At 34.3% G+C, this 25,998-nt stretch overlaps 1 protein-coding gene across 1 annotated transcript in view; it reads left to right on the forward strand.

Annotated features, from left to right (window-relative positions):
* NETO1 (neuropilin and tolloid like 1) overlaps nt 1-25,998 on the forward strand; it is a 64,071-nt gene that overhangs the window by 21,951 nt on the left and 16,122 nt on the right. Inside the window, exons 5-6 of the mRNA XM_061995524.1 lie at nt 15,223-15,264; nt 15,384-15,511. Of these exons, the coding sequence (XP_061851508.1) occupies nt 15,223-15,264; nt 15,384-15,511 (170 nt within the window). The remainder of the gene's footprint in view (nt 1-15,222; nt 15,265-15,383; nt 15,512-25,998) is intronic.

A 25,998-nucleotide genomic window follows, 5' to 3' on the forward strand; every position in this document is an offset into this window, starting at 1 on the left:
TTATGTTAATATGTCTGGTATTGAGTGATTACTCTTTAAAGACTTTCAAAATATGAAAATAACCAATGCCTTGTCCATTAATTCTTGATTTACCTGCAATTCTTGAGAGACATTTGGAAATAGCAGAGCAGGGAAGTTAATATGTAATTTGTACAGAACAGCCTGGGTAGTCATCTTCTCTAAGTCTTTGAAAACAACTTGTTTACAATAAGAATTTTCACTACTTGGTATACTCAGAATAGCAACTCCAAAACCGGTTGTTAAGTATCTTACTTGCTGGTTGTCATTCAAATATTTTAACACCTATTTCTTCAGGGACAAAATGATAAACTTTGTGCCTTATATATAGTGAGTAAAGAGTTTTTGAATACTCTTCAAAGTTATTCCAGATTATCTGGCTTCCTTATCTGGCAGATTTTTTAGTAGCTCTTACTGGGATGCACTTCTGGCAGATTGTGTTGTGGCCTCATCCTGGCAAAACTGTTGTCTGTAGTAGTTTCTCTTAGTGACCTTGATGATGTGGATATTTGCACTGATTCTGCTGATATCAAAGCAATTCTTTTTCTTAATTTACTCATTCCTTAAGCTGATGAATTTTCATCTTTATGTATTGTATCTACAAGTTTCACATATATTCACGATATATCTACCTCCTCCCCCCTCAACGGCTCAGGGAATGGGGGATGTGATCAGTCTCTCACAGATGGGCTCTGCTGCTTCCCTCTTCTCAGATGAGGACAACTCCTTGCATTCTTCCCCTACTCTGACATGGGGTCCCTCCCATGGGACACAGTCATTAACGAACTTCTCTGATGTGGGTTCTTCCCAGCAGCTGTGGCTTCTACCGATACAGGATCCTTCACACGGGGTGCAGTCCTCAGTGAACATCCCTGGTGTGGGTTCCTCCCCATAGTTACAGCCTCTGTGAACATGGAGTCCCTCACACGGGACACGACCTCCTCTGGCCATAATTACTGCCCCTGGCATGGGGTCTTTCATGAAGAAAATCACTGCCCCTGGTGCAGGGTCTTTAACAAAATGCAAACAAATCTCAGCTTCACCAGTCCTCTCTGTAGAATGCAGGGGAATCTCTACTCCAGCACACCTCCTCCTCTCTTTCCTCACTGACCCTGGAGTCTGCATGGTTGTTTCTCTTCCCACTCCTTGCACCACCACCAGTTGTAAAAGAAGAAGGGACAGAAGAAGGAGGAAACAGGAAGAACCCTCCTTTTACAGCTTCTCCTTAAAAATTTATAGTGGAGGCATCTAATTGGTTCAGTCCCAGAAATGGATCTGTGTCACAGCTGGAGAAAGTTTCAAGAAACTTCTTACAGGAGCCATCTTTACAGCCCCTTCCCCCTTACCAGAAAATGCTGTCATGTCAATCCATGACATCTAGCCACCGTGTTGTGAGTGGTCTGATTCTTTAGATGTTTGTATAGAAAATTATGCTATTATGTTAGATAGAAAGCCATGTTTATATTCCTTGTTTTCAGTCACCCATATTTGTTAACTTGACATTTGCATAGGTTCAAGTAACTCTGATTGTTGAATCCTTTGATATCATTTATTCATTTAATGAAGCATTCATCAATTCTGATGACAATAAATAAGGATGTTTATTGACATTTTTAGGTTTCCTTAGCAGATTTTTTGCTCTTTGAATAGTGTTTCTAGCTAATTCTCCTGAAAGAAATGCACACAAACCATTATTGGTGAGCTCCCAGCCCTCTGTAACTAACATAAAGTGTTTTTTAATCAATACGTAGTAGCTCTGATTCTGCACATTGTAGTCTTCTCAAAAGTCAGTCATGTTTCTGTTTCTGAAATTTAATATTTTTGCAATGATTAGTAAATAAATAAAGGTGTCAAATTTAAAATATATTCCCTCTCAGCCTTTGTTGTGGATACTCATGAACTATTTAACATTGACTCATTTTCTGAGAGTAGTATTCATACTTTTTGCAAAGAAGTCAATCCAGACAGTCTCTCTTTTGCTTACCAGTAGTGAGGTAAATCACAGAAACTGAAATGTAATCGAATATTGTTTTGTGTATTTGTAGTACTGATATACATCTAGTATATGTCTAGGTGTATGTTGTCACTTTAATGTAACTTTCGTGATACTGATGTTTTTGACCCAAATTGGTTTATTTCTGTCTATTGAGAAAGACAGACTATGTAATTATTTCATTTCAGATATCACATCTGAACTTCTTTAGTGCTCAGGTCCAAAAGTAAGATAGTGCTTCCTTGAACTTTGATAGGAATGTAGTCATATTATGTAAATAAACCTTTATCTGACCCATTAGGGTATCTATGCTTTTGATCTGTCTTCTGTTTCTCTCTTATTATGGGATTTTAAAGAGCTTGCAATCTTTTATATCATATTGATCTTGTGGGATAGAGAAGTAGTATCATGCGTAGTCTTTTCCATGTTGGGATAGAGAAATACAATCATACACAGTCCTTCCATGTGGGGAAGACAGATTTCTGTGAGATGTAGACATTATCTGTATGGCTAATTCTAGCCAATGCATGTATTACTAGACACAAACCTGCTGGAAAATAAAGAGCTTGAAATTAGCTTCTGAATACCTAGACATTCTTCTATCTGTTTTTGTTTTTCCTTTCTGTCTTTCTCTCTATAATTAAAACTTACCTCAAGCTACTGACAAGCTCTTTTTACCATAATATACCTTTACCTTTTGCATACACAGTTATAAACAAACCTCCTCTCAGTAACTTTAACTGGTGTGATGTACACAATAAATGTAGGTATGCTATTCTAAAAATGATAATGACTAACTGAGGAAGTGAGAATTTGACATTTTAAAGCCCAATATTTGAAGAATAAAAACTTTTAAATATGAAATACTATGATGAACAGGTATTTATTAGTAATAATAAATTCATGCAAGAGTCATGTGATATTCATTCACATTAATATTAATGTTAATTCACATTATGTAGAGATATTCCTATAAAATCTCTTAAGTAGCATACTCTTCTGGTCAATGGGATAAGGCTGACAAAAAGTTCAGCCAGTAAATAAAGGATACCTAGTGTCTGACATTCCTATTTAAAGTTTCAGAATTTGCTAGACTCCTGTAGTGTGTGTCTTACGATAATGTCAAATAATGTAATTTACACTGTATCTTGTAGATGTTTTATTAGGTTTTAAATGAAAAAAAAAAAAACCACAACAAACAATTGGCATATAATTTTCATTCCTGCAAATCTTTGGAATCATCTTTACATGCAGAATGCCACTAGTGCAGATAATGGCTTTCTTCTGTGTGGAGGAAAGTCAGTAAGCCATTTTTGTTCAATTTATGTTTGATGTGTAGATGTTATCAATTTACACACTTTTTTATTGTGGCTAGGTGTTGTTTTTGGTTTTTTTTTTCTCTGCAAAACCTGTGCATTTCACTAAGGCCCTCAGGCCAGATAAGAATAACAATTACTATTATTTAATACTGTAATCCATCAAAAGTCTCTGAAATTACTTTCTGATATGCCCAAGGATAATTCCAAAGAACAGTTGCTTAATCTTACTATACTCAAATGCTGCACTGACAAGCCACTAAATCTAGTCCCAATTTAGCAAAGAACTTCAGGAAGCCTATGTTTAAGCATGTGCCTAAATCCGAGCAGTCTCTAGGCTTGGGTACTTACTTAAAAGCATGTTTAAATGCTGTCCACCTTTTTATCCATTGACTAAAGCAAAATGAAATATTTGGTTATTTTTGAGAACTGAACAATTTCATCAACTGTTGTCATGGATTAAAAGCTAATTTTCTACCTTTACACAAATTATGCGGTACATATATATCAATTCAATGTTTGCCTCTTGTATTAATGTCACACTAATGTAGCCTCAGTGAGCTCAGTTTATTCATTAAACTCACAGTTTTCAGTTGTTTTCATATTCCATTACACTAAGTTGAATTTTTGGTCGAGTTAGAATATCATGATTACTATCTGGTCTGTTTTCCTGTGATATTCTTCCTCTAGATATCCTTATGCTTAAAATATTGCCTTTAATTTGCCTAAAACAAAATTATTTTCTGTGAGTAAAAATATACCATTTTCTTCAACCATGCTTAGAACAGAATTAATACAAATAAGTTTTTTAGTCCAACTAGATTGTCAATCAGATTTACAAGCTGTAAAATGAAGTGATACTAGTTCTGCAAGTCTTTGCAATGAGTACTGGTTCCACTCCTTGGATTTTGAGTTTAAAACATAAAATAAATTTTCCAGTAGATTTTTACCACATTTCCACTATTTAAACTTATGGTAATGCATCCATTGAAAAATGGGCTTTTTAAAATAAAAATGGAGCAGTACTTCAGGATAAATTTTTGAAAGGGTTAATTATTTATTAATAGTAAAAAAGATATGGATTTTTTGATTATTATGTATTCTTTTCTCTAAAATCTCCACAAACAAGAAGTACCTAGGGAAACCCACAATAATCTTTAGTATCTTGCTGTTTCTGCAAAATCTCATCTCCTCTTCCTAACTGATTTTGGAACTCAGTAAAACTCAGGATCTAGGAGTTGCCTTTATTGCATGCCTTTCCAGTAATGAAGAAACTCTGATCTCTTGAGCCTGAGCTAGCTAAGTTGCAGATCTTCCAAAGAATGATGCCTGTCTTCCAATATTGTATGTTGTTGGCAGCTCTGACTATTTATCACTGGTTTCTTTACTCATTCATTTATTCAGCAATCTGCAGACATTTAAAAGTGCCTACATTCTCTATTGATTTATTTTCTCCATTTAGGATCAAGCATAAAGACATTTAGGTGGTGAGATATTTGCTGAAATAAGCAATTAATCAATTCAAAAGAACTAAATTTAGGATGATACTGTTAATATAAATATACTGGTTTAATTTTTGTTATGAGGAAATGTTTAAAACTATTTTCAAAACTTGTATTTATAATTACTGAATGAAAACTACAGGATTCCTTAATTCCTCTTCCTGAACTTTAATTTTTTCTTCCCAAATGGTATTCACTGCAGTCCACTGGGTATTTAACTAGTATAATTTGATGCACAAAAGCATTACCTAAAACTTTATGCAATGCAGAAAAGTTTTCAGCTCAACAGAGCTAATTCTTCTCTACTTTAAGTATGAGTCTTCTGTTTATACCAACAAAGTTGGATACATGGTCATGCAAGTTTGCTTTAGTCGTGTATTCTGGTATGCCATGATATAACCAATTTGATTTAAGAGTGCTTTACAATCATACGGACGTAGGCTAATTGAGAACTTTTCATTAAAAACATGCTAGTCATTCATAATCAAATCAGATAACGTTACTGTTTGCAAAATTGCTTCTGCCCTTAGAGAGTAATTCTCAAGACAGACATTTTCTGTTTCTTACTAAAAATGCATTATATAATTAATACCACAAACATTGAAGACATAAAAATCTTTTCAAACTGAGAGATCTAGTTCCCCCAAATTATTCTTAGGCTAATGACTCTATTTGATTATGTCAAATGTACATAGTTTACACATTCACTGCATAGTCTGCAATTCACTAGGTGAATGAGTGTCTAACATTAATGTTTCCTCAAAGAGGTTTACAGAGGACAATTTAACTTCAGTGAGACAGAATGTTTTGACCTGTGCTATACAGTATAAAATAGACTTTCAGTTAAATTTTTTTTCAGTCCTTTGGGTGATGAGATGTACTCAAAAAATTGACAATGCTATTGAGATGAATAAATTAATTGTAAAATTGGGAAAATAAGTAAGCAAATGCTTTTGACCAACATTTTAAAAAATATTTCTTCGAACATCATTACACATCAGAGATATAGGAAGCCTATGTGAACATTTTGAGTAAAAAGACTATATCTAATATCTAGCAATTTGTACTGAGAAAGATTGCTTGAGTTATGTGTAAGACGACGAGAACAGAATTGCCAAATAGTTTCTGAGAATTTAGATTCAAATAAACTGATGTCTGTGGTACATTCGTTATTAAAATTTGTACTAGCATGACAGAAACAGACAGTGGGAAATGTGTTATTCTAGTCACATATCAATCCCCTAGATAACATTGAGAAAGCAGAAGATGTTGTGTAACAGGACTTAGAAACATCATTTGCCAGATGTTATCTGATGGTTGAAGCTCGAGAGACAATGTTATCAAATCTGCTGGTTGCAGTATGTGGGTTAATAAAAGATTGTATGATACTACTTTTTTTCCTCATTGTTTGTTTTTCTTTTCTTTCCTGTGGCTCATTTCTCTACTCTATGTGAACATTAATACTACAAGTGAATGCAGAAAATTATTATTTAAAAGATTTTTTAATTTAATACTGATTTCATTATTTGGGTTAGATAGTTGGTTATTAAGTGCTACTAACTGTAAAGTTCATATTGAAGTTATAGAAAATAAATTTGTACGTTGGTTTATTTCAATAAAATACATACTGACTGAGTTGTATAAAAATCAGATTTGAATAGTTTGAATCTTTGTAATTGTAAGTGCTCTCCCCACAAAAATAACTTGTAGCATGAATATAGTTGTCTGTATTCAAGAATATTGCACAACAGTGATATTCCAATGCACATATTGATCAATGTTTTACCAAGTACTTTTAAATGAAAGCTTTTTTTTTTTTTTTTTATACCACTATAGCTTTAAATGACTGTTTCAAATCAAGCTAGGAAAAATCCTGCTATTTGGCAGTCAAAAACTTGATCTGGTCAAATGAAATTTAATTATTGCCTGCTCGTTGGATAAGCAGCTGGCCCATACTTAAAAATCCTGAGTGCTGTTACTATCATATTTGACCTGTTGCTACTGAAAGTGAAAACTGTTCTGATACCTCATTTCTTCTAAATATTACCACATTAGTGGAAGAAATAGACAATCTCTAATCAGTACCTACCTTGCTGTTCTTTTCCCTGTCTCTTCAGCCACTTAATGGCAGTATAGTATAAAGTGTTGTATAAAGTAGTATATACTGTAAAGTATATTGTATAAAGTATAGAATAAAGTAGACATAAGGACGGTCTAAATTGTGATTCAATGAATCACAATGTACTTTTCACGGTGAATGTGATGCAAAAGGCCAGATATTGTTTGCTGTTTGAGACTGAGCCAGTCAATCAGTGTAGCACTCAATAAATCAATTGCTAAATTCACCTCAGGTTGTGGGTCTAAACCTGCTTCTGTTAGAATCAATATTTAAACTATGAGTAAATACAATGGAAATCAAATTGTTGTTTCAGACTGGTAGCTTTTAAATAGAGGAGAAAAACTGCAAATCCATTAAATACTATGGCAACTATAATTTCCTACGGTAAATTGTCTAGTTATGGTAATAAAATTAAAAATCTACTAATCTATACTGAATATAATTACTGTTTAGGGATGGCTGGATTTGGAATTTCTAGGGTGCGGAAAAGTTAATTGTAAATAAATTTTTATCAACAGAAATCTAACTCTATTAAAACTCCAGTTTATTCAGTTATGCACAGACTCGTTTGTTTGCTGATGTCCATTGCAAACTAGTTAGGGGATTGGTTAGTGAACACAAGAACATGTGGCATAAATGATACTCCAAGAGGACTGAGAATTCCACAGAAGGATTTTCCTGTTTAAAGCAAAAGCTTACAAGGTCGAAGACAACACCCTTTGATTTAGAATTTCTCATCTTGCTGATTTTATTCGTGTAAGTATATAGCAAAATGTATCTCACAATTACTAGTGAGCAACAATATCTATTCTTTAATTTATGTGGAAAACTTTGAGGCTACGGTTGGCATAATGTTTGTTTCTGTCAAATGCATAGTAAAGAATACAGCAGGACTTTCCTCATCAAAATAATAAAAATCACATCTGACCTAGTGTCTTGTTTCTAAGAGACTATGTCTGTGCTAGGTCAGTATTAGCAATTAATCATGGTTTGGACTGTTCTTTGTCAATTTTAATTGCATAAAATTGGAGAAAAACAATCTATTTGAACAAAAAGGAATGCCACTTTCATGAAGTTGTAGCCAATAGGAAACAGATGAACTGTAAGGCCAAAACCTAGTTGTAAAACCTTACTTAACCAAAAATTTATCAAAATGTTTTTCTCTCATAATGTCAGGAGTAGTTGAATTTCATATTACTGAAAAGAGTGAAAGGGGTATTACTCCCTTCCCATGTATTATTTATATCCCTTAAATATCCAAATGTCATCTTTGATAACAAAATGTAAAATTTAGAAATTTGTGGGTACTTTAAGGACCAATTCACGGTTTAATTGAGTTATCTTTTTTTTCTGATAACAAATATGCTCAGACTCTTTCTCAGAGAAAGCTGCTACCCTGTACTGTTAAAAAGATGTAGAAATAAAAGAGAGTGCAGGGATATCTCCAATTTTTCCTTTAGAAAGAGAGCATTTGGGATCCAGTGAGAATGAAAACCTATAGTTCTATTCTTTCATGTTGTTCTTGCTTTGATGCTAAGCATCAACAAATTTCTACTCTGTATATATAGTATACTGTAGAAACAGCCTTTGACATTGACTTTTGGAATCATACTAAGACTTTTTTATAGAAGAGTATTGCAACACAATTAATCCAACATCTTTCAAATATCTAGCAGCTGCACAGTAAACTAGTTGCTTTTTATCTATGGCTATTTCACTTTTTTTCCTCTCTAAGGATCATATTTTCTAGGGTATTGTGTGCGGTTCATATCTCTTTCTGGTATCTTATAGGGCCAGAGGATTAAGCGATCAGTTGTTTATATAAACACCACTCAATTCCCTTCAAGTGCTCTCTGACAGGGTTACTCACTTTAGCAAAAGTCCATCTGGTCCTTTGCTAGACTGTAAGAGAAAAGTATTTGGAGATAGTTCAAGAAGTGTCTTGTTAAAGTGGGCAGTAAACTAGTTATGGGTGGAAACTAGAGGATATGTTTGAATTTCTCATGTGAGATGCATTTATCTTAAAAAATATGCCAACAGTACACATTTTGTAGCTGGCATATAGTCAGCTATCTGGATTCAGCTGCTAGTGTAAAAATTTTAACATAGTAAGTAATCTGCCAAATAATTGCATACAAACCATCAAGGCTCCCAGGCTTCCTCTTTCCATGCAGCAGCCTGAATATGACATTGCCCATTCTTTCTTTCCTTTCTTGCCAGATCAGTTCCAAGATTTAGGTGCACATACTATGGAAGTCCAAACACTGTTTGAGGACAAGACTCAGACTCTCATGAATCATCTTGCCTTCTAATGTAGTTCCCTCCCCCAAAAAATTTATACTGGAGAAAGAGTCTACTCTAAACAGTTTACAGAGTAGATATGGGAGATAAGCACACCGAGATATCAAAGCCTGCCATTGCATACATGAAAAGAGAAGAGAAATCTAGCTACAGTCTCTGTAATCATGTGATCTGCTCAAATGGAGTTCTTTCAGGCATTTCTTGTCTGCTCAGTTTGACGAATCTTAGCAAGAAGTTATGCAAAGGCACGAATTTTATTTCTCTGATGATATTGCATTTTCATTTCCAAATAGATGTTGAAAACAAAATACTGACTTTTAGTATACAAATGTCTGGCTATTGGTAACGCTTGCAGTATAACCGATATTAAGGTCACCATAACTGTGCGGTTTGTAAATCAGCATATTAATTGCGCTATAAAGATACTTTGATTGTATGTATGAGCTGAAATTAGTAAACTTTAGTGCACCTACTGCTTGCAATGTTAATTTATAACATTTATTTGTAACACAAATAATAGTCTTAGAGTATTTTTATGTATGTCAAATCACCAAAAGCAAGACAAAGTAATCTCTCCTTATGGAGCTATATCCTCAAAAACAGTTTCTCAGATTTCAGAGTACAATTGTTCTGAGTTTATTTGTCTTCATATGACTTCTAGCTGATCTAATAATAGATAGAAATTCAAGGTTAAATAACAAGAGTAATTTTAATTTTTACATTTACCACCTTTGAGCTCTTCCATGATTATACTAAGGAGTGAAAAATTTGATCAGCATTGTTTTGGATTATAAAGATATAGCCTCCAAAACAACCATATTTTCTCATAATATTGTCCTTAAAAGAAAGAACATAGAAAAGAAAGACCAAATACAGAACATATGATTACCAGCTATAATTATTATAAAGCTATTTTTCAGGATGTTTAGCAAGCTATAGGCTTTCTTTGAAGAACCTTTGAGATCTTTAATACAGATAAAGATATACATGAACATTTCAACAAACCTTCAAAGCTGAAAAGATTAACTAGAACAAATTTCATTTTTTTACTAACAAGACAATATTTTGTGTATTTTTGCACATTTATTTAATTTTATTTTGGTGGGTTTTTTCACTTAGTATTTTTCCTTTCCTCAGCAAAATAAGCAAGTTTACTCACGAGAAAAGTTTACTTATAGAAATGTTTTTCTGTTTTATAGTTGCTTTAGTGTTTCTTTAAGTAGATTTTTATGCTTTTAAAATCTTTTCATCATCAAATACTAGGAGGTGACTACATAAAATATAATAATCCTGCTGCACTGAGTTATGCAAGCTCTGTTTTTACAGAGAATTATATTTCACCACTCAAGTGGACAGGTCTGGTTTAGGCTCCCCAAAATTATTTCAAAAGAACCTGATTGCATAAACCTGAAAATAAATAACTGGTGATTTACTGAGTATTATAGTTCTCTTTACTTTTTCATGAGCTTTTACCTGTAAAATTAGGTCTCTAATAAGTTCTATGACAATGAACTGTGTGCATGCATTAAAATTTCTTAAACATTGATAGATGTTGCTTATTTCTACTCAGTGAAAGACAGGAAAGTAAAAAGATGTATCTACAGCTGTTCGTTCATTGAGTAAAAATGAACAGTTTCCCTGTTTTGAAATACAGTTTTTTGTGACTACTTTATGTATATATCCATTGAAAATGAAGATTTTTGTAAAAACCTTATGTTTCACGCATCAATCATTTGTAATGTATAGTTTGATCGAATAATTCCTTAATTTCTCATATATAAAAGAAAAGAAAGCAATACGCCTCAAAAGTTAATTACAATAAGGTCTTGTATCTGCATCAGGATTTTGCGTTATGCATTTTCTTCATCTTGATTTCTGATCATATAATAGTTGCTCATATTCTTCACTGCATATATTGTTCTTCAGATATAAAAAACTATAAGAGCTTAAATACAAAAGATATATAAATATATATAAACATATTCTAGTCCAGATATGCTAATGAACATATCAGCTTAATCTCCCATGTCTTGAAAGAGTTATTAAAACATCGGTTGACTTATATCATTTGACTTCCAAGAGTGTAATATCATTTTTATCAGCGCAAGCAGCAGATTTGATACTGACAATGTAAGAAAGTGACCAAACTAACTTGATATGAAAAATTAAAAAAACTGATTAAGAAAATGTGATACTTACAGATTTGTCCATTTGTAAGAAAAAAATACTGTAATTTTCCTGTATTACTTAAAATTACTTTTTAAAGCCTTGCAATATCTGTCTTCATTGATGAGTTTCAGTTTAGATAACTGGATTTTTTGTTCAAAGTTTGATTTTTAAAACCAGATTTGTAATAATACTTACTTGCACAAGATCTTGTTGCAAGGAATCAATTTGAATTTTATATATTTTCCCTGTTTCTTTTAGATACTGTCTACCTATCTCTTATAGAAATCATTCATATAATAGAATTTTAAACAATTTCACTTTCTATGCAAGTTAGTTAGAGTGAGGAAGTGCATGCATTCATGTACACATAAGTGGATAAATATGTTTATGTGTACATATGTTAGCTGGGCAATCACATAAGGTGCTGCCATTTACTTGTAAACAAAGTAATTTACATACTTTTTGACAAATTAATACAGTTAACCTACAATTCCTTTTTACTTTACAATTTCCTTTATTTCATTATATTTTTGAGCAATCAAGTGCTCTAATTCATATCATTTGTCCTCCTGTTTTTGCATTTAAATTCCATGTTTGCCAGATGATTAGAAAAGCCAGACTTGCTGCATATAACAGTGAAACTAAAAATAGTGATTAACTGAGCCAGGTATAGAACAAGTCCCAGAGCCAGATCCCAAATCCTTTAGATGTTCCTATGAATACCTAGTGGATCCATTTGAAATCAGTCCTAAATATTACAGATTTCTCTTGGTTGTGTACATATATTTTCATAGAATCATAGAATAGTAAGGGTTGGGAGTGATCTCTGCAGATCATCTAGTCCAACTCCATGCTAAAGCACTTCCACCTAGATCAGGTCACACAAGAACACACTCAGGTAGATTTGAAAACCTCTAAAGGAGATTCAACATCCTCCCTGGGCAACCTGTGCCCGTGCTTCCCCACCCTCACAGGAAAGAAGCTTTCCTTAAGTGGAACTTATTGTGTTCCAGCTTACATTCATTACCTCTAGTTCTGTCACTGGACACTACAGAAAACAGTCTTGTCCCATCCTTTGACTTCCACCCTTTAAGTACTTACAAGACTGAGTTTTCCCCTTAGTCTTCTCTTTTCTAGACCAAACAGCCCCAGGTACTGTAGCCTTTCCTCATAAGGAAGATGTTCCCTGATCATCTTGGTAGCCTTGAACTGAACTCTCTCTAGAAGTTGCCTGTCTCTCTTGAGCTGAGAAGCACAAAAATGTATGCAGTACTCCAGATGAGGCCTCGCCAGGGCACAGTAGAGGAGGAGAATCTCCCTCAACATGTTGGACACATTCTTCTTAATACACCACAGAATACCATTGACATTATTGGCCAAGAGGGCACAGTGCTGGATCATGTTTAGTTTATTATTAACCAGAACTCCCAGGTCTCTGTCTCCAAAGAGCTACTTTACAGCAGGTCAATTCCCAGCTTGTACTGGTGAATGAGGTTGTTCCTTCCCAGGTACAGGACTCTGCACTTGTCCTTGTTGAACCTCATGAGGTTCCTCTCTGCCCAAGTGTCAAACCAGTCGAAGTCCCTCTGAATGGCAGCACAGCCTTCTGGTGAATCAGATTTAAACCTCCCAGATTGGTGTCATCAGCAAACTTGCTGAAAGCACACTCTGTCCCCGCATCCAGGTCGTTGATGAAGATGTTAAAGAAGACTGGCCCCAGAATTGATCCCTGTGGAACTCCATTGGACACAGGCCTCAAACTCAACTCTGTTCAATTGGTCACCACCCTCTGAGTTCTATCATTCAACCAGTTCTCAATCTTTCACATGCATTACCTTCCCCTCAAAGCCCTTTGCCTTATATTTTTGTCTCTTATTCTCGGTGGGTTTTTTTGACAGAAAAAATTTCTTATCCTGGAAGGTTTTCCTAATTGGAACATGATTTTCATCAGGACTGCCTATCTGAAGATCTAGCCAGTGTTTAGACATTATGAAAAGGATTCTGACTCAGCCAGACTGTTAATAAAAATTTGACCCAATTAGGTGCAAAGAGCTGCTAAAATATAATCTGTTTAATAGTTGACTGTTTAAAAATCAAACATTTACTGGGTAAATATGCTTAAACATGTTTGAATTTGCAGCATTTCTAATAATACTTTATTTAGAGATTGATGTTTTTATTAAAAATAATATTGGTATATTATTGATGTTTAATGATGTGTCACCTCAGGTGTTGCAGATTTTATTTCACTATCACTTTTGAGATGTTAAAAGCTTGCAATAGGATTTTTTTTCTAAACTTGGAGAGATCTACCATATTTTCTGCATATTAAAAGATTGTGCATTTCTATGTTCATTGTTAATGTTACTGTATTGCTAACAAATGAGAAAATACTTTTATGAATACTTTTATTGTTTTATGGGTCAAGTTGCAAAGTCTAGATCGCACTTCAGCCTGGACTCTTGCTAGCAACACTCCTTTGTATGAAATCTCCTTCAAATGGAAGAAATCATGTTGAGATCTTTTTCTCCTTTTTTCCTCTGTACTTTGCTAATGTGTTGTAGTGTTGTTTCTAGTAAATCAGAGTGATCCTTGTAAACTTAGCAAATGGAAGAAATGTAATGGTTACACTAGACACAGGCTGGATCTTACTGTTCCTGACTTGACTAAAGCTAGAGGGAAACAACCATTTTGGTGGTGAATTGTGGTGGGTTTTTTTTTTCAGTTGATATATTTCCTACTTCCAAACTTTCTCTTCATTGTTTATTTATAGATTTTTCTACAGTGACGCAATCCTGAAATAGTAAAATCAGTTCCACAAGTAGATTACAGGGTTTATTCTATACCTTGGTTTTTCTATTCCTTTGGAAGCCTGGACACTATATAAGTTGCGCAGGAGAAGCTTATTGCAGAGTGTTTGTACGTGTATAAGTGTTTATCATTGATTTTGGAAAATCAGAGAAGAAGTAAAGGGCAGAGAATTTTTTTCCCCTGAAATTGAGAAACATAGTGATGAATTTTCATTTTAGGTAGAAAAGCAGTGCAAGTGCTAAAAATCTCCCAGACAAGACCAATCTGTTCCGACAACATCTTCAAAGTTGTCCAAATTTTGTGAAACAATGATTTGTCTATCAATAGTTGTCCAGTGAAACATAGGTCGAAGACCAAATTTATTTCATCTGTGTTTTACACTTGTCCATAAAAGCATGACACAAATCATCTCCAATCGTAAATATAATCATGTTTCTCTGATCAAAAGTAGCACACATATGACTTCTAACCTTGTTAGCACAACAAATTCTCTGGTAAATCCTTATGGTGTTTATTCCAGGAAGACCAAATCAATGTATCTGACAAAGAAGATCTCCTGTTTGTCAGTAGGGATGGCAGAATATGTGTAAATACAGAATGAAGTTTAGATTTCTCTAGTTGAGTTGAGGCAAAAGGATTCTGAATGGATTTTTAAATATACACTTTTTCATTAATCTGATATATTAAAATATCACGTGACTAGCTTTGTGATGTTCTTCTTTACTAGTGTATGCAGAAATATTTTTGAACTCACTCGTCTGAAAGAAATAGTGAAAACCAGAATTTCATAACAGAAAAACAAAAGAACTTGGTATGACAGCATCAATAATTTCCACATTAATAATCAGTGTGTTTGCATAGTTTTGAAACACTTATCATTTCCAATAAATATATGTACAATTATATCATTGCTGTGCATTATAAAATTTTAGTACACTGACATTATAGCCAAGACATTGAACAAAACTGATTTTCTCTTTTTCAATTTTTAAGATCCAGATTTTAAGGACCTTGGAGTTTTGAAACCATTGCCAGGTTGGTATGTTGGTTTTTTTAGTTTGTTTTTTCTGAACTTGGAGACCTTTGTGTTGTGATGTAGAAAATATTTTTGTTTGCTGTTCAGGTTTCATTTTTTCTGGTATTTTGTTATTCAGTTTGTGAGTTTGAGATGGGAGGACCAGAAGGAATTGTGGAATCTGTACAAATTGTCAAAGATGGAAAAGCTTCTGAAACTGAAGCAGTAGACTGTAAATGGTACATCCGAGCACCACCCAGATCCAAGGTCAGTCCTTCATCCACTTACTGATTTGCCATTTAATTTAAGAAATTGACTTTTCTAATGTGTTGTGCATTTCTTAGTACAGTCAAATCTTGTTTAATAACTTTACAGCTTGAACTTGTAAACTATTTTTTCCTTCTGCTGCAGAAAGGTAATTTATCACCACAGGCAAAATCACCTTCTATCTCTATAAATAATGATGTGGGCAGCGTTAATGTGCTTTTTGTGCCATAAGTAATTTTCTTAAATTCATCTTTAATTTTGCTCATATTTTTAAAGAATTGATATGTTTTCTTAAGTGGGAGGCAATCTTATAACTTTAATTTTCAATTTATTTCAAATACCTAATATAGAGACTACTGTTAGTCCCCTAAGGTCATTACTGTTTCTAATCTGAGAATTGTGAAAATGGAGCAAAGGTAAATTCTCCTTTCACTGTATGAGATCTTTAGTTCCTTTGGTGTAGAGCCATAAAAGAGGTACTATTCTCATTTCTGTTCCACTACAGTCAGTAAGTCACACCTTTGTGACAAATAGGAGAGCGGTGCAATGAATTTACTATTCTTGTCTTTGATTCTTTTTTTCTCTTAGATATGGCTTATCAGTTATTATATGGATTAATTGTGGCAACTGTTTCTCCTCTCTTTGCAGTTGGTACAGCTTTGTTCCTCCCAGCTTCTCTCACTCACTATATTAAAGACAACTCCACATTACATTTTTTCTAGTTGTCTTTGTTGGACAGGAAAGGTTTTACAAGGTAGAATTTATATATCCACTACTTTTTCCCATTTTTAAATAGATAAGAGTGTTTCGTTTTGTTTTGTTTTTATCTCAGACTGTACTGAATGTATGTTTCAGCATTTGGTATTGAACAAGAAGGAGAAAGGATTTCCAGAAAAGTGAGTCATTAGTATCAGCATTTTTCTACTACGAAAGTTTAGGAGAGGAGTTGAATAATTGGCTTATAAAGATTACAGATCACTTACTTCTATTATTTTTAAACTTTTTGATAAATTAAAAATTGATAGAGATTTCCAGTTAAATAGGTAAGCTTCCCACTTTCCCACTACAGGAAGTAGCTACAGATACTAAATGACTGTACTGATGAATGATTATTGCGTACATTATATAGTCAGGTGTTTGTAGAAATTAAACATGAAATTTAAATTTTCTTATTAGAATTAGAACAACTAAATAAACCAATAAAGTTGCCCTATAGTCTCAATTTTAATTTATTTGGTCAGATAATATCATTGTGATTTTCTTATTTGATCTAACTCTAGAGTTCTATATGATTCAAAGTCCTGTAGAAATCCCATATTTACTTACCTGCAGGATTTACCCACCCTCCAGTCCTGATGTAAGAAAACAAGTTGTGAGCTGCCTAGCCATAAACACAGTACATTCAGAAGAATGACACACTACCACTGTTGACAGAAGATCAAGGATGGCTTAGTTCTTCACAAGCTTCTATATCTCCAATTAGTTGTGTTGCATTTCAAAAAGTGTATACCAGATGAAGAGCATCTGGAAGGGAGAGCAAAAAGAGAGTTCTAGAAAACCTGAGGAAGCACTAAAAGTTATTTAATGTCATCTAGATTTTGTGAAGGAGTGTGATACCAGACAGTAAAAGTCTTTTACAACAAAGAAGGAATGCTCTAATGTGCATGTCTATAGGAATTAATGGTCTTGCACTCTGAAAGATTCAGCTTAGATATTAGGGAATAAAATTTAAAACAGCAGAGAGAGAATTATGAATTATTAGTTAAGGAAGTTTGTTCAGTCAGCATTGCTTCTTTATGTGTGTGTAAGGCAAAAACCTATGAGAAATGAGAGAAACACTACTAATCACATCTTTAAGCAGAGGTGGACTGATTCATCTCTTGATGAATCTTGCTGCTTACAGAATTGTTTGGATAGAGAGATAGGGAAATGTAAAAGCATATAAATTGGTGTTTTGTAACATGTGGAGTTCAAAATGTTTTCAACAAGCTGGGAAAAAAAAATCAATTTGCAAGCCGGGATTAATCTTATAGGAAGAAGCTTAAATTAGTACTTGAACTTTCTTAGTGTGGTTTTCACGTATATGTACACATACAAATATGTACATGTATATATACACACATGTGCACATGTATACTCACCATGTATACACATACCATTATGGGATGGCCATACTGAGACATGTTGAAAATTAGTGAAGTAATTAGCAGATTAAAGATTTTAAAAACCTTACATGAAGTAAGATTTATAGGAAGATTTTTTATGGGCCTGATTCAGTTGAACCGGATTCCTTTGTCCATATATTACAGATAGCTTCCTTTGTGCTTATTTCACCTTGAACTGATTACATATTTAGCACAATAATTCAATGACATCATCCTAATTTATGTCAGCTTGCACCTATGAAAACAGGCTCTACTGCTAAGAACAGTAAGAACTCAGCAAATGTCCCACATGTTCCTGTACTCTGGACTGCACAGTTTGTTACTGGGAATTATGCCTAAAAGGCCAAAGTTTCTCAGACAGAATTTGGGTTCGAACTCTACATCTTCAGTTAGTTAATTAAAACTGTGCCAGAATGTGGACTGTTTGCAATTTCATTTGGCTTAAGCTCATCCATTTTAAACTGTCTACAGAAGCAAGGTGCAAGTTCTTTCCTTGGTTTCAAATTCCAGATTCAAGCCAAGTCTGAGCTCAACAAATGAGCAATGAGATCAGTCAGGGGGTATGAACTTGAGATCTCTAAGCCTGAGCTTTGAACTGTCAGTCTGAGTGTAATATTGCTCCTATCCTCAGCAAGCTGGAATGAGACAGGAAACAGTAATTTCTTTCACACACTTAAAATAGAGCCATCATTGATTATAGCACAAAAAATACAATGCTGAAAATGCATGCAAAACTGAAATTTTCTGGTAGTGCAGAAGACAGCAGAAGGCAGTTTAAACACAACTTCAATCTCTATGCAGACCCAGAGCCTTATATTTGACAGTGACTGTTTGGAAATTGTTTCTTGTAATCATTTAGAGACAGTTCCTGCTGAGCAAAATAGCTGTGAATCTGGAGTTGAGAAATAGTGAGGGTTCTGCACTTCATGTAGAAGCTGACTTCAATCAGTAATCAGGGCAAGAATGGAAATGGAGAGCTGTTGACCAAATGTGCCAGCCCACCCAGAACAGTAAAGTACTGGAGCAACCTCCTCATTTGAACCTGCTTCTGCAGAGGGTTGGACTCGATTTCTAAAAGTCCCTTCCAACCTCTACCATGCTATGATTCTATGATCTCAAAATCTTTCACTGTAGAACAAAGCAAAAAGGAGGAACTGGATAAGCTTATCACACTTCAGAGATATTATTGGCTACAGCAGGGGATAAGCAAAGAATCTCTATTTATTAATAGAAACTAAGAAAATTAAAATTAGAAGAACTAATTAAAATTAAAATAATTATTTCTTTCTGTTAAGGGTGAAATGTCAGAGGATAATATAAACTACAAGTATTATTCTGTATTGGATGTTTCAGCAGATTTTGACAAGGACTCCTAGGAGGACAGACCTGCTCTGGTAGGGGGTTGGACTAAATGATCTTTTGAGGTCCTTTCTAACTCTTAAGATTCTGTCATTTTGTGATTCTGTTTGTGCTCAAACAGCATTCTCTTTGGTGGTAACTTTCCCAGAAAGGTACCATTGGGTCTTTGAGAGGTCTTAGAGGAAAAAAAAAAATAAAAATCAGAATTTGACAATAAAATTAACAAAATATAGGGAAAGATGGAGTCCTGATGCTGGGGAAAAAAAAAGCAACAAACCAAAACAAACCCAAACAAAACAATAAGCAGTGCTTAGGACCAGAAGTTCTGGGTAGCTCTGCAAAAAAAATCCAAATTACAGATATAGAAGCACTAATATGAATGCAGTACAGTGGAAGTCATCTATTCAGAAGGAAGGTGCAAGAGGTACATTTACACTGGGCAAACAGTGGAGGTACCCTCTGTGTGTACACCATGAGAAATAAAATGAAATCGTAAGCTAGTAAGGCAAAGTGATGCCTAATTCTCTCACCCCACCTGAGCATACCAGTGGGCAAAGAAGATACATTTACAGATTATTGGATGCAAATATTAACAAAAAGCTTAAGAAATTGAAATCATTAATTAACAGGCATCTAGTTTTTACATATTATTGCAGTATCTTTAAACCTGGCCTGCCTATGAGTGCTGATGTTTGTTTTGAGCAGAGATGTTGGGCAGCACACAGGAAGGTCCCAGGGCAAGGATGATTACAGGAGCAGGACATGGCTGACGAGGAGATCTGGGCAAGTCCAGCCATGGTGGCTGGGATGCAGTGGTGGATGGACTTGCCTGTGGCAATGGGACCAGTCAGAGATGAAAGCAGGAAGAAGAATGTCAATGTACAAGTCTGGGGCTGTGAGGTACAAGGCAAGACATGGAGCAAAAGCCCAAGTGGGATTCAGACAATTTTTACAAAGGATAGGTATTGCTACCTGCTAGAGGCTCTAAGTCACTTGTCACTGTTTTCATGTTGGACCTTGTATCCACATACTTGACCAAATCAAGAGATCATACTTTTGGTTCCACGTGGCTGACTTTGGTTTGAACGTAGTCTGGAAAGAGACCGAATTGTTGTGTATGCATTTTCTAGACAGTTAGGAGGAAACACATGGTGAAGCAAATTGTAGAGCTGCAATTCTAGATAAACCGATCTGAATAAACCAAAACATTTTTGTTATTACATATTAAGTGGAAACTTAGGCTCTTGGATGATACCTGCAAGAAAAAACAGTTTAAATTGTCTACACTGGCAGATTAACATATTCCTTATTTTTGGAGGCTTCTTAATCAGGTGTTGCACAGAAGCTTTAAGTAGCACACTAAAACTTAATAAGAGCTATTTGAGTCATGATTTCTGAAAAGTTACAGAAAAATTTAACTTAGACACTGAAAAAGTAATATCCAGAGATACTTTTAGAGGTTTCAAAAAATCTCTATCACTGAAGAAGCTCTGAAGATTGCTAACACAGTTAATGCATAGTATGATGAATGAAAAAAAAAACCAAACAAACAAAAAACCCATAAAAATTCACGTAGCAACCCTGGAACAAGGCAAATAAGTAATGTTTAAACAAGTAAAAAATATTGTTGACATGTTAAACTAGTAAAATCACTTATTTGAAACAATTTTGGTAGAAGAATATGCAAGACAAGCATGTGTGTAGAATCGTGTACTTAGAAGCTCTTCCAGCAGATGTGGTAATGCATATCCCAGAGTATCATTGTCATAAACCCACTTTTAAGTTAGCACGAAACTATTCCATTGAGGTATAGAAATATTACTAATCTCAGCATCCTTAAACCAAGTAACTGTTAGGAAATGTCTTTTAAAAAGCTACTAATGAAACAACTGCTCAAGTGAACAGCAGAATCAGGTTGTGATCTAGTTTTCAGCGTTAAAAAACACACCACTACCAAAGAGCTGTAAGGGTTGTCACTTGCAAGAATTTTGACTCGAGAGTCAAATTAAGTCAAATTAAGACTTGACTCTTAGAATAAATGTCAGTTATTGGAGACTCACAGAAGTCTGAAGAAACAAATAGAACAAATAAAAAAAATCCAAAGAGCTGTACTTATCCACCAGAATGGTACTTTGATGACTGAGCTTGGTTGTGAATCACAGGGTACTAGATGAAAAACCCATATAAGGTGCACCTTCATCAAGATGGTATTCTTCAAGCCTCAGAAGAGAGGTATAGAGTTATCTGTTTGCACAGCATGTTCTCAGATTGGTAACAACAAAATGTCAAAATGGTCCAAAAATGTAAAAAAAAACCCAAATGAAGAACCAAACCAAACATATGAACAATTTTGTGTTGAAGTAATGATGATTTAGAAAAAAAAAAAAATAAAGTTTAGTGTTTAGGAAATAAGCAACAGCACAGGTTACTTTCAAAGAGAAATTTGAACACTGATAGTAGTATATTCTTTTGTGTATGGTATACTAGAATGAGATTAATTAGTGTTGCACAATCTGCTTTAAAAAAAAAAAAAAGTATCACCTTAAAATTCCTTTATTAATTACACAGACCTGAACATGATGCAGAATTAAATAAAAGCTGTAACCGATCACTGAGTGATACGGAAAGACACAAGACCGTTTAAACCAGTCTTGTGTTTACAAGAGAATTAACTGGACTTAAAAGCTGAATATATGAAATCTAGGTGTTAGGTTCTGATAAAGAAGAGATTTTTGTCTTATATCTAAATTACTTTTGGCAGTTGAACGATGGCTTCTTTTTTTTGGGTTTTTTTTTTTGTTTTGGTTTTAAGGGACTAAATGTCTGTGCAGATATATTAAGCCTGATATACTGGGATGTGGTTTGAAGCTTTTCCTGACTGGCCTGATCAATCCCATTGTCAGCCCCAACCTTCAGTGACAGATTAAAAAGTAGTATTCATAGAAAGTGATTCAGTAGGGAAGGATTATAATCTGACCGCTTTTCTTGCGTGATATATTATTCATAGTTTACAATCATTCTTTTTTTTTTCATGATATACAAAGTGAGAAATTTCTGTTTTTTCAAATTTAAATTAAAGAAATAGTAAAACTCTGCTTTTCACTTTTCATTGTTAGGATGGCAATATAAACCTTAAAGGTGACAAGAGAAATATTTAAAATATAAACTGACCAAATGTAAATTATATGTGCCATAGTGTCAGGGAGGCTTCATCAGTTTTGTTGCTAATGGTGTTGGCATTTGTAGTGACATCTTGATAGTCAAGAAAGTTAATACTTGTGCACTAGCAGCCTGTTCTTCTAGGTAATGTTGAACTGATGATTTCAGAAAAGTGTCTTATTAAAACTTTACAGCAATAATGTGAAACAGGAAGAAGATATGACTGTTAGGCTGCTTCTTTCAAATAAGATGTTATCTTTGACAAGAGTATCCTGATTATGCTAATATAATGTGTCAGTATCTATGGAAATGTTATAATTCCAAAAGCTCCAATTGACATTAATGAAAAAATGCTTAATGAAGGCAGATTGTGGCATTTAAGTTTCTGACCTCTGTTTTCTTAATTTGTTTTGCACTGAGGTAGCAAAGTTTCTTATTCACTGTTGGTAGAAGTAATGACTAAGATCTCAGTAAACAAAATAACCAGAAATATTGATATTTTTTCTCTATTTCTGCTTAATTTCTTTTAGTGAGACCTACATGCCAGTGCAAATAATGAGAACATTGCCACAGATTTCAGAAATCTATGTATCAGGAACATTTTGCATTAGAAATCTGTTTGTTATATAATCAGTTTTATTCTTTCCCTGGGGAATTCAATTTATTAGTCATTTTCTTCTGCCAGTGTGGGTCTTACAGGCAGTGACAGGAACAATGGCAAATATATAGTAATGAAACCATAAAAATTGGCAGAGGTGTGCAGATGTAATTAAATTATTCCATATTTTTAAAATAAAATCCAATCCAGCATCAGGTTGTCAGCTTGTGTAATCAATTTCCAGTATTTAAAAATGCACTGCGGTTGTAATCTATAAGTCTGATCTAAATAAGTAAATGGAAACATACCCACTGATTTCAGGGAGCTTTGTGTCAAGTCCTTGTTACTTAATATAAAGTTCTGGGAATGGTTTTCTCCAAAGAAGACTGTAAGAATGAAACTCCACCCCACCTCAGAATATCAGGAATTTCTCTAATTTATGAAAAATCATGACATTAGAAAAGGCGTTGCCTTTCTTCTAAAGATTGGAGATAGATTTTTGAGTCAAATATTTCTTCCCAGTGGTTGCACTACCTATCAAGTCTATATATGTTATGATCTTTGATGAATTTATCACAAACTGGAATGAACTGGTATTACTGACAACAGTATTCAGGCTTGGGAAGGACTAAAAGTAGTGGCATCTCTACTGAACGACTCAAAGTGAAATGCCTAGTTATTGTTCTCTTCCTTTAAGAAAAATTTTACTCTTTTCAGGCTACTGTGCCATCTGAAACTAGGGAATGCCAAATGATAAGCTGTACTGTTCTGTGAACAATCTGTTTTCACAGGTCAGCAATAATTGATGAATACTGGAAATCGCACAGCAAGGATTAACACACCTTCCTTGTAAGAATGAAAACTTCTATAAATTACATTTCAGTACTCAAATGAGACATCCTATACAAGATAAATGTATCCTTATATATATATAGACACACATACATGTGTATATATAAGTGGATATATATATATAGGACAACAGGGTAGAAATAAAGTGAGCAAGCACAAGAGGTCTTTTCCCTCATTAGATATCTAGTATAGTTTTCCTATTGTTCTGCAATCAGGCTAAAATTTTCTGGGAGAGTTTTGTGGAGTAGGTAAGAGTTCTCTTGAAGAGTGGTCTAAGATAAAAATGTGATACATGTACATTTCATTATATCTATATGATCTATCATATCTACCTATGGTATATTATATAGATGGTATTCATATGGTAGACATATATGACATAATGATGAATGACAATGAAACGTTGGAAGCCTTCTGTGCTTTCTTGAGACATTTATCTGACACGCTTATCTTTTTGGGAAATAGTTGTATGTATACTATACTGCATACAATCAGCTTCAGAAACTTTTACTACATTACCTGTGACAAAACAGTCGAGCACTGAAGTGCTCATCAGAAGCAGGCTTCTTCTGTTAGCAGAGGAAAGAAAAGAACAGTGTACATTTACTTCTCTTTTCTAAGTGGAATGTTATGCAGAGATGGATTATCTTTGCAACTTCACGGGAGAAACCAGGTGTCAGGGTTGTACAGTGGCTATTGAGCTCTGCTTTGAGCAGGAACTCAAACTCTCACTCTAAGACACAGAAGCAGCTCTCTGGTCCATCCCAACTATGGCCAGTTGCTGGATGTGGATATCATGACTCTGCCTCTTTCCAAACCTCAATCCTACATGTGTAGTCTTGCTCTGGTAGAGAAATAGCATGCATATGTCAGCTGGAGCTCAGAAATCACTAATCAAGACAGACTTGACAAATCATGAAAGTGAAGAGTAAGAGCTCATCTCACATTGGCCATCCCAGTTCTGCATGGCTGCATTCGAGTCAAGGAGTTCTCCAAAATTCTTGTCTGCAGTTCTCTCACTGGCCTTTTGCTTCGTATTTTTGCTTGGTTCCAGCTAATTTCTCCACATTTTTATACACTTCCAATCAGAGGTGTAAAAGTTTCTAGGAAGCAACTGGCAGTGAAGGTCAGCCTTCTACCTGGTGGCCATGGAACTGGCTGATGCCATACATAAGTGGAACACTGAAAATTAAGTTTACCTGAAGGACTACAGTAGTCAGGCATCAGCAAGATAGAAATGCTCTAAATAGCTGGAGGACACCAAGAAAAATTATATGAGGCATGAGAAGGAGTAAAAGATCAGGTGCCTGAGCACCTGTGAAAGAGAGGAAGAGAGATGAAAATGAAAGAGAGACTTGTAAAGGGATACACCTATTGCAGAGAACTTCAGAATTGTATGTTCTGCACTCAACAAATCTTCAGAATTCAGAGCAAACCATTAAGTGTGACTTAGCCAAGGAAATAGGCAACTTGTTCTAAGAGGAATGGAAACTGCATGTAGCAGAGGAAATGACAAGACATTTCAAGACACCACATTTTATAAAAAGTGGTGACTATTGTGAGAAAATTTCAGCTAGGCCAAGTGACTAAACTCTAGTACCTTTATATTCCACTCCATGGGTGGAGTTACCAGTAAATGACAAGAAAAACACTAAAAAATGTATCCCTTTATATAAGATATTGCTATATGAATATTACTTTGTATATTGCTGTTCCATTTTTAAGAGATCAAAATAAGTAGCTTCCTTAATTTATAGTATTTTAAAAACAGGACACATGGTGAAAGTAAATTTCACTTAACTGCAATTTAATAGAGATGTATTCCTCTGAGTTCTTCTGGAGGATGAGAATGCTGTAACATGAGTAAGAATTACTGTAAGAAACAATGTATTAGAAAAATGTAACAAAAGTAAAATTTAAGATACCAAGTTTCACATACCAATAAAAACTTTTAAACAAATAGTCTTTTCAGAGACCAATTGTAAAGCAGAACAAAGAGTGAAAATGTACCATAATACACTATTGAAAAGTGTATTTAAAAATCTGAGCTAATACAGGGGAGTGTCTTTTTAGTTATTTTTTTAAGTGAAGATGCACGTAGTTAGATGCTGGATATGTTTACTGGCTTTCTGTGCTACTTCTGCCCTACTTCATTTTTCTCGTATCATTCTCCCCAAGTTTCCTGGGCATGCTTGGATTTTTGAGCATGTATCATGTTTATTGAAAATACTACTTGCCTTCTCTGTTACAAGAATATTTGATGTTGCTTGTATCATCAATAGCTTTTAAAATGAGTGAGTTTTCCTATTAAAGTCCACAGACAGTTGAATATCAAATTATAGCATTTTCTCTTC

Source organism: Colius striatus, chromosome 4 (assembly GCF_028858725.1).
Source record: "Colius striatus isolate bColStr4 chromosome 4, bColStr4.1.hap1, whole genome shotgun sequence".
Lineage (NCBI taxonomy): Eukaryota > Metazoa > Chordata > Aves > Coliiformes > Coliidae > Colius > Colius striatus.